The sequence below is a fragment of the Bicyclus anynana genome, chromosome 3, assembly GCF_947172395.1.
Source record: "Bicyclus anynana chromosome 3, ilBicAnyn1.1, whole genome shotgun sequence".
Lineage (NCBI taxonomy): Eukaryota > Metazoa > Arthropoda > Insecta > Lepidoptera > Nymphalidae > Bicyclus > Bicyclus anynana.
In genome coordinates, this window is record NC_069085.1 from 17084026 (window position 1) to 17097576 (window position 13551).

At 36.3% G+C, this 13551-nt stretch overlaps 1 protein-coding gene across 8 annotated transcripts in view; it reads right to left on the reverse strand.

Moving 5' to 3' along the window:
- Positions 1–13551, reverse strand: part of LOC112048889 (GTPase-activating protein skywalker) — a 113074-nt gene that overhangs the window by 12047 nt on the left and 87476 nt on the right. For 3 of the 8 annotated variants that reach the window (XM_052891372.1, XM_052891369.1, XM_052891371.1), the window contains 5 exons: positions 7744–7868; positions 4933–5079; positions 3878–4062; positions 3274–3439; positions 1174–1266 (listed from right to left, as the gene is read on the reverse strand). In XM_052891372.1, coding sequence (XP_052747332.1) covers positions 1174–1266; positions 3274–3439; positions 3878–4062; positions 4933–5079; positions 7744–7868 — 716 coding nt within the window. Of the gene's footprint in view, positions 1–1173; positions 1267–1897; positions 1985–2646; positions 2677–3273; positions 3440–3877; positions 4063–4932; positions 5080–7743; positions 7869–13551 lie in introns of all 8 variants that reach the window. The other 5 variants (XM_024086588.2, XM_052891370.1, XM_024086581.2 and 2 more) reach the window with 5 other exon arrangements.

Sequence of the window (13551 nt, forward strand, 5' to 3'; positions counted from 1 at the left end):
AATTATTGCATGAACATTTTTAAAAATACTAAGCAAAGACATAAATGTTAATGATGAATCATAAGAATTGAATCAGATCAAATCGTAAAAAACAAACTCTAAGATGTGTCTATTGATGTGTATTTACATAATTCAGGGGAATAAATAGAAAGGGAAACTGATTTAGTTGATAAAATGACGATTGCATTTAATTTAAAATATCACTAATCTCTAGTTCAAAGAATGGATTAAAACAGGCTAATACATTGTCAATAACACTAAGACTTAATTAAAGATACTCATTAATATTATAATAGACAACAAAGATTACGACATCACAGCATTAGTTGTGTCGTTTTAGTGACCGCTACAAGTGCCAAGTGCTGGTGATAATTTAAACATCTATACAACACGTAAACAATATCTAAGTTCGCTATATATAAATCGACAGACAAAACGACATCGCATGCAGTATTACGATTTAATAACGATAATGTAATGTTGGATGTTAATACGGGAGACATTTCAACCATTTTTTCAGCATTAACTAGAATAATATTGAGAGAATTAGATTAAAATAACCCAAATAGTGAAGGTTCAATAAATTTGTCGATGGCAAAAATGACTCCGACGATTACAAGAATATTACTGATTAATATATTAAACATATTATTTTAAAAAAAGGAACTACAATCTAAAATCCAGAAAGCTAGCAATAGAATTATAATAAAAGTAATAATATTATTATGATAGGATTTAATGTGAACTTGTTGGTGAAATGTGTGTCTATTAGTCCTCTGCCTTTTGCAACCCGAAATAGTGCGGTGACGTTAAACATCGATATAATTTGTGTTTATATCTCTCTTAGAATTGTGTAAAGAACATGAATATGTAATGACAAACTATAACTTACTAGAAAATCTCCGTCACATTGACCAAATTATAAAATTTGAATTAAATGAACTCTCAAAAACATTTACTTATTCAATAATAAAAAATATCAGACTGTTAATGGCGATTGCCACGCCCAAAGAGTGCCTTCTAAATGAACTATTTAATCCTGAAATAATGATAAAAAAAGTAAACTGTAAATCGTAGAGAGATATAAACGGCGTCATACTTCCAAATATTATATCAAGCTACCAAGTATAACCCCAAGATAAATAGTGATATTTAATTGATCCCTAGTCGAACCTTCTGACGTAGGTCTGAAGAATGCTGGCGCTGATCCTTGAACACCGCGTTAGGGAATGGGAACCACAGGGCCAGGTGAGAGGATCGTGGGCTCTGTGAACACTCCTAGATGATAATGCATAGGATCCGACTGATGTGACTTAAGAGTTAAGACACTACGTTTTGAGAATAGTCTTTCCGAATGTTGAAGAATGTTTTTATGCACGGTAGCTTTAAATTTGATGTCTAGTGTTATATATTTACTATTATTTTGCAGTCTTATTTTCTTGGCCTACAATAAACGACTCAGTTAGGGATATGACACTAGCACAATGGAAGTCCTTTGATTTGGGGAAACCGAGCTTTCATGCAAAACTCAAGCTGTCGTCGATTTCAGATTTAATTATAAATCATGTTATTTAAATCAAATTCAAATGTATAAAAATATTAAAATTGGAAACCCAAAATAGAATTTAAGAATCACATATTAAAAATAACAAAATCTGAATCAACAATCACATTAAGATTTACAACAACAATGCAAAATAATATCGTAATGTAAAACAAAAAATCGAAGCGAACCGAACTGGAGGAATATTTAAAAAAAAAAGCAGCGTATGCTTCAATATTAAAATAAATAAACACCTAAAGAGGCAAGCGGTGCATCTAAACATCGATGATGGTCGCAAGCTCAAAAAACGGCGACATTTAGAAGTTTGTTGGTGACAATACTACGTAATCTTACTTCACTCTGGTCAAGAATCTGCGACTTGATCGCTTGGATTGGATAAACACCCATCGAAAGGGCGCGCGGGCCGGGCGAATGTGAGCCCTAACGGGAAAATCGACACAAAAGTTAGCACTCACACAAAACAATCGGTTACATGCGCCGTCACGTAATTACTAATAAACCTATTCACATGGTGTTAATAATCTCAAGCTATTTTCAACTGCCCGTCACACCAAAACTTACAGTTCACGATATCTCCACCTCACTCCATCTCACACGCATGCCATATTTCTTAATATATCAACTTAAATACATATTAATATCACAACTTAATCAAAATTCTGGACACTTGGCGAATACAACACATCAAAACATTTAGGATAACGCAAATAGTAACAAAACCATTCAAAGCCGATGCAATGATCTTGAAACACTTTTTGTGTGAGTGTTGTTTGTTGTTGTTGTTGTTCTGTTGTCTGATGAGGATCGTGTCGAGTACAATGATAACATCGATAGGACACAACATGACAAGTATTCACAAAGTCTTTCGCTACACAGATCTGAACATAACAAAAAAGTGGATTTGACATAAAGGAAAGGAGACAAAGGATAAAATATATTTTACAAGAAATTAAGACTCATGGTTTGTCTCATCGAATCTTAAGTATTCGATGTCATTGAAGTTAGTTGTGTTAGAAACGCAACCGAATGATTGAATGAGAAAGAAAAGCGAAAGCCACGCCTAATGTTGTCGTGTACGATACCATCTGTTTGCACGTTTCCTCAGACATTCTCTGCAAACCAAGTAAAATGATTTCTAATACACAATATTATTTTCATATCGTTCACATAAAAACCTTTTTCAATATGGCGTGGATGTGCATTTGGTGTAGTTAGAACTTTGTTCGCATCGGTTAAATGTCACGATCGAATATATATATTTTTTTTATAAATAAATAGGTCAAAAAGCATGGGATACCATTTACCACAAAAATTAATTGCAACTCATCAATATATATTCCCATTTTCTTAGCTTTAAATATATTACTCTCAGGAGTTACTAAAATAGCTACCAATTTGTTCATATATGTTAGTCAAAGGCCGAGCCGATAAATAGTCAAGTTCTTTTTGCCATTTTAATCAGCCTTTCAGCTTATAGCTGAATTGAATATTTGGATATCTAGAGGTACTACAACGACAAAAAATGTTTTACTATAGAATAGTTCTATATAATTTCAATTCCTGAAACTTGAACAATTCTTATAAAATAGACTGATCGGTCTTTGGCTTCCACATTATTTATAATCTTCATCATCGGCTTGTCCTGTATGTAAAAGATTACGCTCATTAGTTTATTTGTGTATGTGTGTGTGTGCAAGTGAGTGACGTACCTCGCGTATGGTGAGTGTGTGCGACATCATCTGTATGTTGACCTGCGACTGGCTGGTGGGCAGGTTGTCCGAGGACCGCGACCTCATCAGCCGCGACCCAGTGATCACCTGCTTTGACTTCAGCGTCATCTCTGTCTTTATGAACACCCGGGATATGTACTGTGAACTGGAAATATTAGACTTTTATTAACATTGTTGAGCATGATATTATCTTTATTAACAGTGTTAGTCATACTATCTTTTTCATCTTTACTTTAGTTAGTAGCTTTTTTATTTTGTTAGATTAAAATTGTCTTTATTTTCAAGTTATGGTTAGGTTAGGTTAGGCCTAACCTTCAAATTTTAGAATCCATTAAAAAATAGAAATCATCTCAAAACTTTCCAATAATAATGGGTTACGACTGTAATAAAGTCACTAGTTCTGCATTATACTATATCATTGAATTATATTTTGTTAACCTTGCCAGCAGTCGGGTTATTTAATTTTTTTAATAATGAATTTTTTAAAGCGTCGTATTTATGGCATTTGTTTCAACTGAACTGTGTAAACCGCTGGACAACGCTACTATAATCTAACATTTTGTCACTCGGAACCCTTTCTAACCTTAGTGCCCTTATACTAAAAGCGGTCCTTAGAAGCTTGGTGGGAGAGGCAGGCATGTTCCTGCAGAATTTGTCGACGGCGTGATCGACTCCGTTCTTCGTGGCCTCGGCGTACCACTCTGAGTTCTGGTTGGTGGAGTGCTTGTTGAACAGGATAAGGATCGCTAGAGCTACCCTGTAGAACACCTGTAAAAGAAAAATAATACAAACTTAAGTTGAGTTAATAGTAATCTAAAGCCTTAAACCATGTGCTAAGAGCCATTAAAACTCTGTTAGCAAATAAAGGCACATCAAACAACCACAATATATAGCGATCCAGGATATAAACAGGAAAGGAAGGGGGCACAATGCATAATCAGAGGATGATGACATACATTTGTTACATAGAATCTCAATTTCGTATACGTCAACTAGCATACGTCATAGATGTGTAAGTGAATAATTAGCCTGCAGGATCGTGGAGTAACTACAAAAACCTTATATTCCGAAAAAAATATGACGTTGAATTGGTTGGTTGTTAATTGCAATAATTTCGGCCTAATAATATCTACTATCGCTGTTATTGCCTCATTGGTCCAGACTCCAGTGGTATCCTATGTCGGTTCACGAGGTCCTGGGTTTCAATTCTGGGTCGGTTCATGGAACTTTTCTTTCTTCTAAAATAGTTTAGAAAATTCTCAGTCCGGAGTTGGTAAAAGTAGGAGAGCACGTTAAGACGTTGTTTTCCATTCCATTATTATTAACATCTGACAGTGGGGGTTAATTAAAAGTTATAACCTTAATCCCTCCAAACCTCTTTGGAGCGGCGTAACAGTTTTTTTTTTGTTTTGTGTATCTGCAATCAGTCGACAGACTGTAAGGAGATTTGATCAAATAAATTTGGCTTTACCAGGCAGGAAGACTATTGTCTTCAAGTCTGCACAGAATCGAGCACATCAGCTCGCTTTAACCGCTCAACTTTTTCCACAGTTAATAGCCCGGAGGCCGGAGGAGTGGATTGGGATGTTTCAGCAAAGGCTTTGTAACAGATAACGATTAGATTATAGTAAGGGTTACCTTAATTCCTTCATGGAAGAAACAGTCGAGCACGCGCACGAGGTGCGGGAAGGGCAGCGCCGCCAGGATCCACCACTGCCAGTCCGCGTAGATGCGCTCGGGGCCGATCGCGCCCGACAGCCGCGACAGGTGCTGCGCGGCCGACTTCTGCAACCAAGGGGCGATGCTGTACGTTTGTTGTGATAACATCGCAGTCCGGGTGGAGCTCATGGATTTTTTTTTACGTAGAGAAGAAGTCTCTCGGGCCCGCAAGGAGCCGGGGGGAGACGCGACGCCTTCTGCGCTTGGAGACTATCGCCTACCATGACTACGGTAGGGTCTTTGGGTCGGCATGTAGCCTATAGTTTGAGCCACTAAGTGTCTGAGAACGAGTTATGTTGACATCCACTATTACCCTTAGGCCCAAAGGCCTCAGCTCTGAAAGGGGCCGGAACATGAACGGGGGAACAAGATCCCCCGCGCCTTACCCAGGCAAGGAGCCTCGAGGCCTGTACTGTACCCTCACCCGACTTAGTATCTGGGACGAGATGATCTGCCTCTCACTTTTGTTTGAAGACGACTTACAATATCAGGATATTATGCAAAGTTTCTTATTCTATAATATAAAAATGAATCTTAAATTCATCGTAAGCGCAAATGTCGAACGGCTGAACCGATGTCACTAATTGTTTTTTTAGCATATTTTTTGAAGTACGAGGATGGTTCTTACGGAGAAAAAATAAAAAAGTCCAAGCGGTTGGATAGGGTTAGGATAGGGTAGGGGTATGGTAGGAGTAGGGTAGGTGTAGGGTACGGTAGGGGTAGGTAGATTATGACACAATTGGAGTAATTAACAATCATTGGTTATTCTTTTGAGTGATTATTTATGTTCCTAACCTAGGTCCATAATGGCTATAAAATCGATAGTCTCGTGGCGTGCCCGCGTAATAAATTGTTTTTACTGACGATAACAATATCTGGTAGCCAAGGACCAGAGGTTAGAAACCGGTCGCTATTATCGAATCTATAAATTCTTAATGCGTCGGGGTGAACGACATCGTACCGAATCGATCGAAACCTATTTGCCTATGTAAACAAACCGATGCCATATAGTTACTTGACAGTGTTTTGAAAACGAAGCCAGCTATCATTGCGTCGACTGATCAAAATGTACCTACTGGCACTTTTAGAAATAGATTCGTCATTTTGGAAAATATCAAAGTTTGTCAGGCTTTCAAGATAAGTACTGTAAGCGAATACGTAGTTTAATTCATAGTAGCTATAGGAAGAAAACCTAAAGGAGGTAAAGGAGGTTAGTTTCGTGGCAACCCTACACCAAGATAACGGTTGTCCGTTTTGACTTAATTTTTTTGAAACGGGAAGGATTAAACTTTACCGCAGACGCGGGCTAGGCGCAAGATCTGGAAACCATGGAAACCAATAAAATGTCTTCTGAGACATTTTATTGGTTTCCATGGTTTTTTTGAAATTTGAAATTAAAACTTGCACATGTTATTCTCTGTTTATATTAGTCGTACTTTTAACAGAACAAATAATTGCAATATCTTAAAATAGCAGCTGTATTTACAATACAAGCTCAATGACAAAGATAAAAAAAAACTTAATAGCGGTCATTATTATTTTAATACTACTTTATCAATGCTAAGATATATGTTTGCACCTCGTATATAAAGTTATTTAAATAATCTCAGGGATTGAAATGTCTGCCTATAAATCCTTTCAATATATTTGATCCAAATTTCTCTAAAAACATTGAATGTCCTCAAAGTACACAATATAAAAATGGTCCTTCAAGCCGGATATTTCGTTTCGATGCATAGTATAGGAAATTCAAAACATAACTGTACTTAAACGTGTCGCGTGTTCGATGCTATATTAAGGTACACCTGATAGCGTTATTTATATGCCGTTCGTGGTCACGCGATTCCCTTTCAGTTGGGTTTTAAAATGGTGCGTTTTGATAGTTAACTTCTTTATGTAATTAAATCTGGGGACTTACGTATAAGATGACCTTTGTTGATTAACTAAAAACGAAGTACGTAAATTAATACAACTTCTTTATTTTCATAATTTTATATATAAAAAAAAATCAAGTTATGGTTCTACCATGTTATGCCACGAAGGTAGCTGGCAGACATAAAACTTTTTTTTATATAAAAATAACATTAAATTAATTCTGTATACATGGTACAGAATTATATTACACTGTATATTTTAATTTACCAAACAGTAAACTCTAAAACTTGACTTAACTAACGCAACCTAATTATTATAATTATAATTATTAACAATAAAATAATAATTATTTAAGTGCATAGATTTAAAAAAGTCTGATTCCGTAATAAGCATTCTGCTAAGAAAAGCATATAACGCAAATTAACTAATAAAGGAAATCATCAGAGGACGTCTTTGAAGACGATAAAAATAAGGGGCTCGATTTTATTGTTTTTATTATTCAGCATTTATCTAAAGACCCCTGCTTCATACAATAAGTATAATAAAGATTAAGCGATACGGTGGTATTACGTGACGTTGGTTCGTAAAGAAAAGAATTTATGTTAATGTATAAACGTATATACATAACGAATGTTTGTACATTCAACATGCTATTAATTATTTTAACCTTTCTTTGTTTTACTAAATGGCAATCATTTTTGTAATCTTAACCGGAATTGAAGAATTAATTAATTTATCGAATATATACATATAATATATAGTCGAATTGTTGTTCTAATGTATGGATCTTATGAGACCTTCAGCGCGAATCAACAAATAACTTTGAAGCAGTAAATAATCCAAATTCAAGCTTACGGCATGTTTCTTCGCGATCTGCATGACTGTCTTCCACGTGACTTCGTTCAGGAGTTTTGTCTGTGTGATGAACATCTTTTCCTTGGACGCGACGAGACTCGCCATGCAGTGGTAGCATTCTTCCTCTGCAAAGAAGAAAAAGTTTTTTTGTCAATTTATAAAAATGTGAAACCGAGAATGTAGATGCGACCTTAACACTAACAATGATTATTGTAAATAGTTTTGTGCCTAATTATCCTTAATCTAAAAATGTAACGGGATCCAGTAAATATATTTTTAGGATCACGAGCTTCCTCTCTCAATCATACAGGACAACTTAACAAATGAATGTTGAGATACTGTAGACAGCAACACTGTCGACAAACTACATTATTGTCATTTTCCATAACTCCTATTCAAGCAAGTTAATTCAGAACTAGACTGAAATACTGCAATGCTGAACGCTTATTATTTGATCTTAATTCAACTAAGAAGCATTTACAAAAAAATTAAAAATAAAAATAAGCCAAAAATTACAGAGCAGCAGAAGACCAACATTTTATGATGATATGATAAATTTGAGGAATATTATCCCAGATTTTTTTGCACCAAAAAGTCATTCCTCGTTGAATATAATTCATTACATTATTTCCGTTTCCATTGACAGCGTCTGCTCTGCTTCCAAACTGATTCATATAGATTTATGATTGTTTATCTAAACTATATTTTTCATGTTCCCTGAGAAATACTCAAATATAAACTGGACGATATCACTGACCTCGATGTCATAATCGTGTACACCGATTGTAATTCATTGCAAGTTTAAAATGCGAAACTGGGACGCGCATGGAATAAAAAAAGAACGATTCTGTACGCCAGCGAACATCCAATTTCAACTCTCCGGCGCGTGAGATTGGCATATTAAGGGAAACGAAAGTCTAAATATCATTTTAAATCTCAAGAGAGTCTAGACTACATGGGAAATTGTGTTTTCGAAGGGCAATTCCGCCAGAATGGATGCAATTATCGCGCCAACTCGTCGAGAACGCTTCCAATGCGAACGTTAAAACGTATCTGACAAAACCATTGATTGCTATTCAGGCGAGGGCGGCGAGATTGCTTCATTTTTCTTCCATCAAACTGAAAAACGTCTTGTCGATTAAATATAAAGAATAATTGGTAATTTTCCTCATTTTAATAACATGACATAACAAATGAAATTATAGAAATAACATCGGAAAGTTTCGTGTACTTTTATTATAACAGATCCTACATCTATACTACTTATTTCAAATCACTTGAGCGCGTAATTAAAACAAACAGAAAATAAGTCTCAGGGGGTATTATATATACAGAGTTCTTCATTAAAACCAGCTTAAACATCCCTAATCTCGTTAACCATTCCTATATGATGTTTAACGAGGTTTTGTTAGTAAAAGCGCTTGTGATTCCACCAGGGAAACAATATTACTAAAAATTGCAAAATATCAAATTCTAAGCTACTTCTAAGAATTTGCGTTCATATTTCTGCGGGCATGGTTTTGAAGACATTGAGGAATACTTTTGTTATATTTGTATACACACATGTACACCTATTGCAATCAACCGAACACAAGATAAACACGAAATAAATGATCGCCCGACTTGAAAATATATTGCATGTCTTGTATTATACAGTGCCAACGGCAGTCGGTTTAAAAAAATACACACGTTTTATACGCATTACATACTGAAGTAACAGTTCATTACAGGCTCATAGTATTATCATTAATCAAATTAAAACATTTTCATGTCTAGTTGTCTATTGGCAGATCTACTACTAATTTAGTAGACATAAAACTTTGTGAATCATGAAAATGAAACTCTGCTAGCGCTGAAAATCGATTTTGTGCAAGGCAATTTTACGAGAAATGCAATTTATACGTAGCTCGTGGTTCTATGCCTATTCCGATGCGCACAACAATCCGATCAGCGCCAACAAAGGCTTTAATTGGTGTCTACTCCAAAATGATGGACAAATACATTGTATCCTGATCAAATTCTGATTATGGTGCTAGCGTAATATTTTTTATGATTATACATTTGATACTAAGTGAAAAGCCATCGCCTATAGAAGAATATCATCATTCACTGTTCATAATTATGTCCTGCCCCTTTCAAATCGTTAAATATCATCTCATAATTTCATTGATTGCATATCGAAACGCAGTTGTGTTGATAGTGTTCGATCGATTCTAGTTGTGTCAGGAAACATGATAGGGGAAGCCCAATTTAAATTGGGATCTTAGACCAGTAGTAGGTACCTACCTATATTTTGGGTTATAACAGCGTTGCAAATTGCAATACAGTTTCATTGTAGCTATTTTATGTATTATCCGTGAAAAACTGATTAATCCAAGCGACAACACCATCGATCCAAGGTTACTTTGCACTGTAACGTTGTAGAGTCAACATCTTGAGAATGCTCCAGACTCCGGATGAAACGTGCGTAGAGGATTTTCTGTCGAATCTGGTTGGTTCTATCGCTTAGATTCGTCGGGTTTTTACGGATAAAAGAACCATAAATAAAACTGTAACTATTAAATGAACTTCCGCAAAGTAACGTTTGCTTCTAAGTAATTTCCTATTCGCGTAACTGAAATACTATGAACGGCAATGACTCTTAGTGCTATCTACTATCGACCCTCGCGGAAAGCCTTCATGAAGGTTTTTAACGGCTCCGGGTGAACGGTCTGCGTTCGCAGCGTGTTCCACTTTAAAGCGGCTCATTTATTCATGAACGAGCGCGTTGCCGGCTTAGTCGAGAGCTCTTTCGACTGTTCGCAGCTGTTTTGTTATTTGGCCATTTATTTATTCAAAGGGCCCTGTAACTGTTTCAAAATGCCTCTTATAAATATAAGAGCATAAAACATACATTTTTCCAAGTGTTGATCTCCCAAAGGTTAAAATATTTTAATTGGCATGTGATCGTCTATTGATTAGAACCCATTAATCAACGTTATGTCCATAATAACACAAATACTTTTAAAGTCTCAGAGGTAACAGTTCTCGTATCACGGATTCCCTAAAATATAATTAATACACGAACTCTTCGTGGTATATCAATACACGAACTCTTCGTGGTATATCGATACACGAACTCTTCGTGGTTTATCAAAACACGAACGCTGAGTACGTTGATAAGATCGTTTAAATAGTTACTACACCTTCGTGAATCATATAAGACCACATTGACAGCGAGTGACAACACAACATTCAGGATTACCCCGGACGTCAGTATTATTCCTCATTGCCGTCTCTGAAGTTCTAACAACTCACAGAAGGAAATAGTGCTTTGGGTGAGCGAGTGAGACTTGAGTGAGCGAGTGAGATTAGTTGTGGCATCTTTTTTATAAAAGATGGTCATTGGCTCCAACTCCCGCACAACGACGGTGGTCCTCTCCCTGAATTTGGTGAGATTAGATTTATTTAAGAACCAGGACGCCCCCTTTTCGTGAGGGTTATCGTTTTTTGGCACATAAGTGTGTATGGGTGAGTTCCACATAGTGGATTGATAACTGATTGTCAGACGACAAGTAGAGCAAAGCACACTGTAAACACCGTATAAATACAGGCCTAGCTTCCACTATCATCTTTATATCAAGCAGAACAAGGCATCACTGTATAACTAGTGTAACAGGCCTAGCCTCTAGCTGGTAGTCTTAACTTTCAGAGTATCCATTACTCTCAAGAGAGTGTAATGCGTTCGAAAGAAATCTAAAAGATTTCACACCATAGGCCGCTCGGCCCTGTGTATAATTAATAAGCCATCAGAAGGTCATTAGTATGTAAAGTTTCACATATATGCTCTTAAGCATTAAGGAGTTCCTTCATGCGAAGACACTCCTGGCTGAATCATCATTTTGACTCATGAATCAAATTTCACACCATAGGCCGCTCGGCCCTGTGTATAATTAATAAGCCATCAGAAGGTCATTAGTATGTAAAGGTTCACATATATGCTCTTAAGCATCAAGGAGTTCCCCTCATGAGAAGACACTCCTGGCTTCATCATCATTTTCCATAAAAGTCCCTACTGGTCGCCCAAACAACCGACTTCGTACTATGCTTCCATCATACGATGGAAAAGCACGAGTAGAATACATCAAGCATTCAGCCAGCTGCTCTAGCTATTCATACTGAAAGCGTCACAGGCGTCAGCCCGCATGCTCCCAGTAAAGTAGTAAACATGCTCTCGGCGTCATCTGCCAATGAAAAATGAAAGATTTCCAAATAATATTTTTTCCAGTGATTTATCATTAATCTCATGTACTGAGCTTATTTTGATGAAAATCTATTTTTTTTTTTTTTTTTTTCTAAGCACCTATTAAGTTAATAAGTATGCATAATTTGTATTATATCTATATAGTATGTAAGACTTAGAGTCGTCACAGCCCGTTATGCGTCACAGTTGGTGAACAAAGAGATTTACCTAAACGCTTTCAGGAAAATCACAAATTATGTACCACCAATGTACTAGGTAACTTGACAGTGATGTATCGACTGCTACACCATCAACTGCAATAAGATCATCTTTCTTATTCATAATTCAATCAATCTTTTATTACTAATAATTTATTTTCGCTATTTTTATACAGTAATAAAATCTATGAAAGCGGAATTTTATTATTATCTAAACTAGTGTTTAGATAATAATTTCGCTTTTAAGGTCTAAGGTCAAAGGGCGGACGTTCGCGACTTCGTCCGTCCTCTTTAATCTGGCCCTGTAGTAAAATCCATTATTAGCGGACGTTTACTAACTGTAAATTACCTCCCTGCCAAATTCTATTTTCAATACATGTTGTCTCAAAGGGAACAAGCAGCGGTTTTGAGGTAAACTCGTAGTCGGCATGATTTGTTCCGACTCTTCCACCAACTATCGTCATATTTCTACCAATTTCCACTAAACCTTCATTATTGAATACCCAACTTATACCTAGAAGGTTATCTCATCATTCTTGTTACTAATACTTTAAATATCTTTACTGAAAAGTACGGGTTTTAACCAACTTTGTATTTTAATTAATACGCCATTAGACATTGTACTCACTAACAAGGTTACGTTATTCTGTCCTCTCCGCGGGCCACTTTAGTCACAGCGGGCGTTATAATCATATTATACGGAGAAAATTAAAAGCTTTATCCGATATATAAGTCTATGTAACACTATGTTCTTATATCCCTAAAGTTTCAGTAAATCGAAAATAAACAAATCTTACGATAGTAAAAGAAGATTCTCTAAAGTTAGAAGGAGTCATGGTCATATGCTTCCAATGTAATGTGACTTTGGAACATACCATAACATGTATGTAAGTATTGCAATCATACTATCTCGTTAGTCCCGTGGCAATGTGGCTTCGAATAACGAGGTCTTGGATTCGACTTCTGGCTTAAATACTAAGCATTAATTTCTTCAAAAAAAAAGAAAAATCTCAGCTCGGATTTGGGGTGTTGGTACATCGCCTCGAGAGCAAGTTTCACCGGCAAAGACGTATCGCCAAGCGATTTAGCGTTCCGGTACGATGCCGTGTAGAAACCGAAAGGGGTGTGGATTTTCAACCTCCTCCTAACAAGTTAGCCCGCTTCCATCTTAGACTGCATCATCACTTACCATCAGGTGAGATTGTAGTCAAGGGCTAACTTGTAAAGAATAAAAAAAAAAAAAAAGAAGTTAAGCCGTCGTCGGTTCCAGACCATTATCACTAACATCTGATAGGTATGCTTACAGAACCAACCACCAACCACCAACCAACCAGAATCAGTCCAAGTGGACCAATTGGAGCGGCGTGG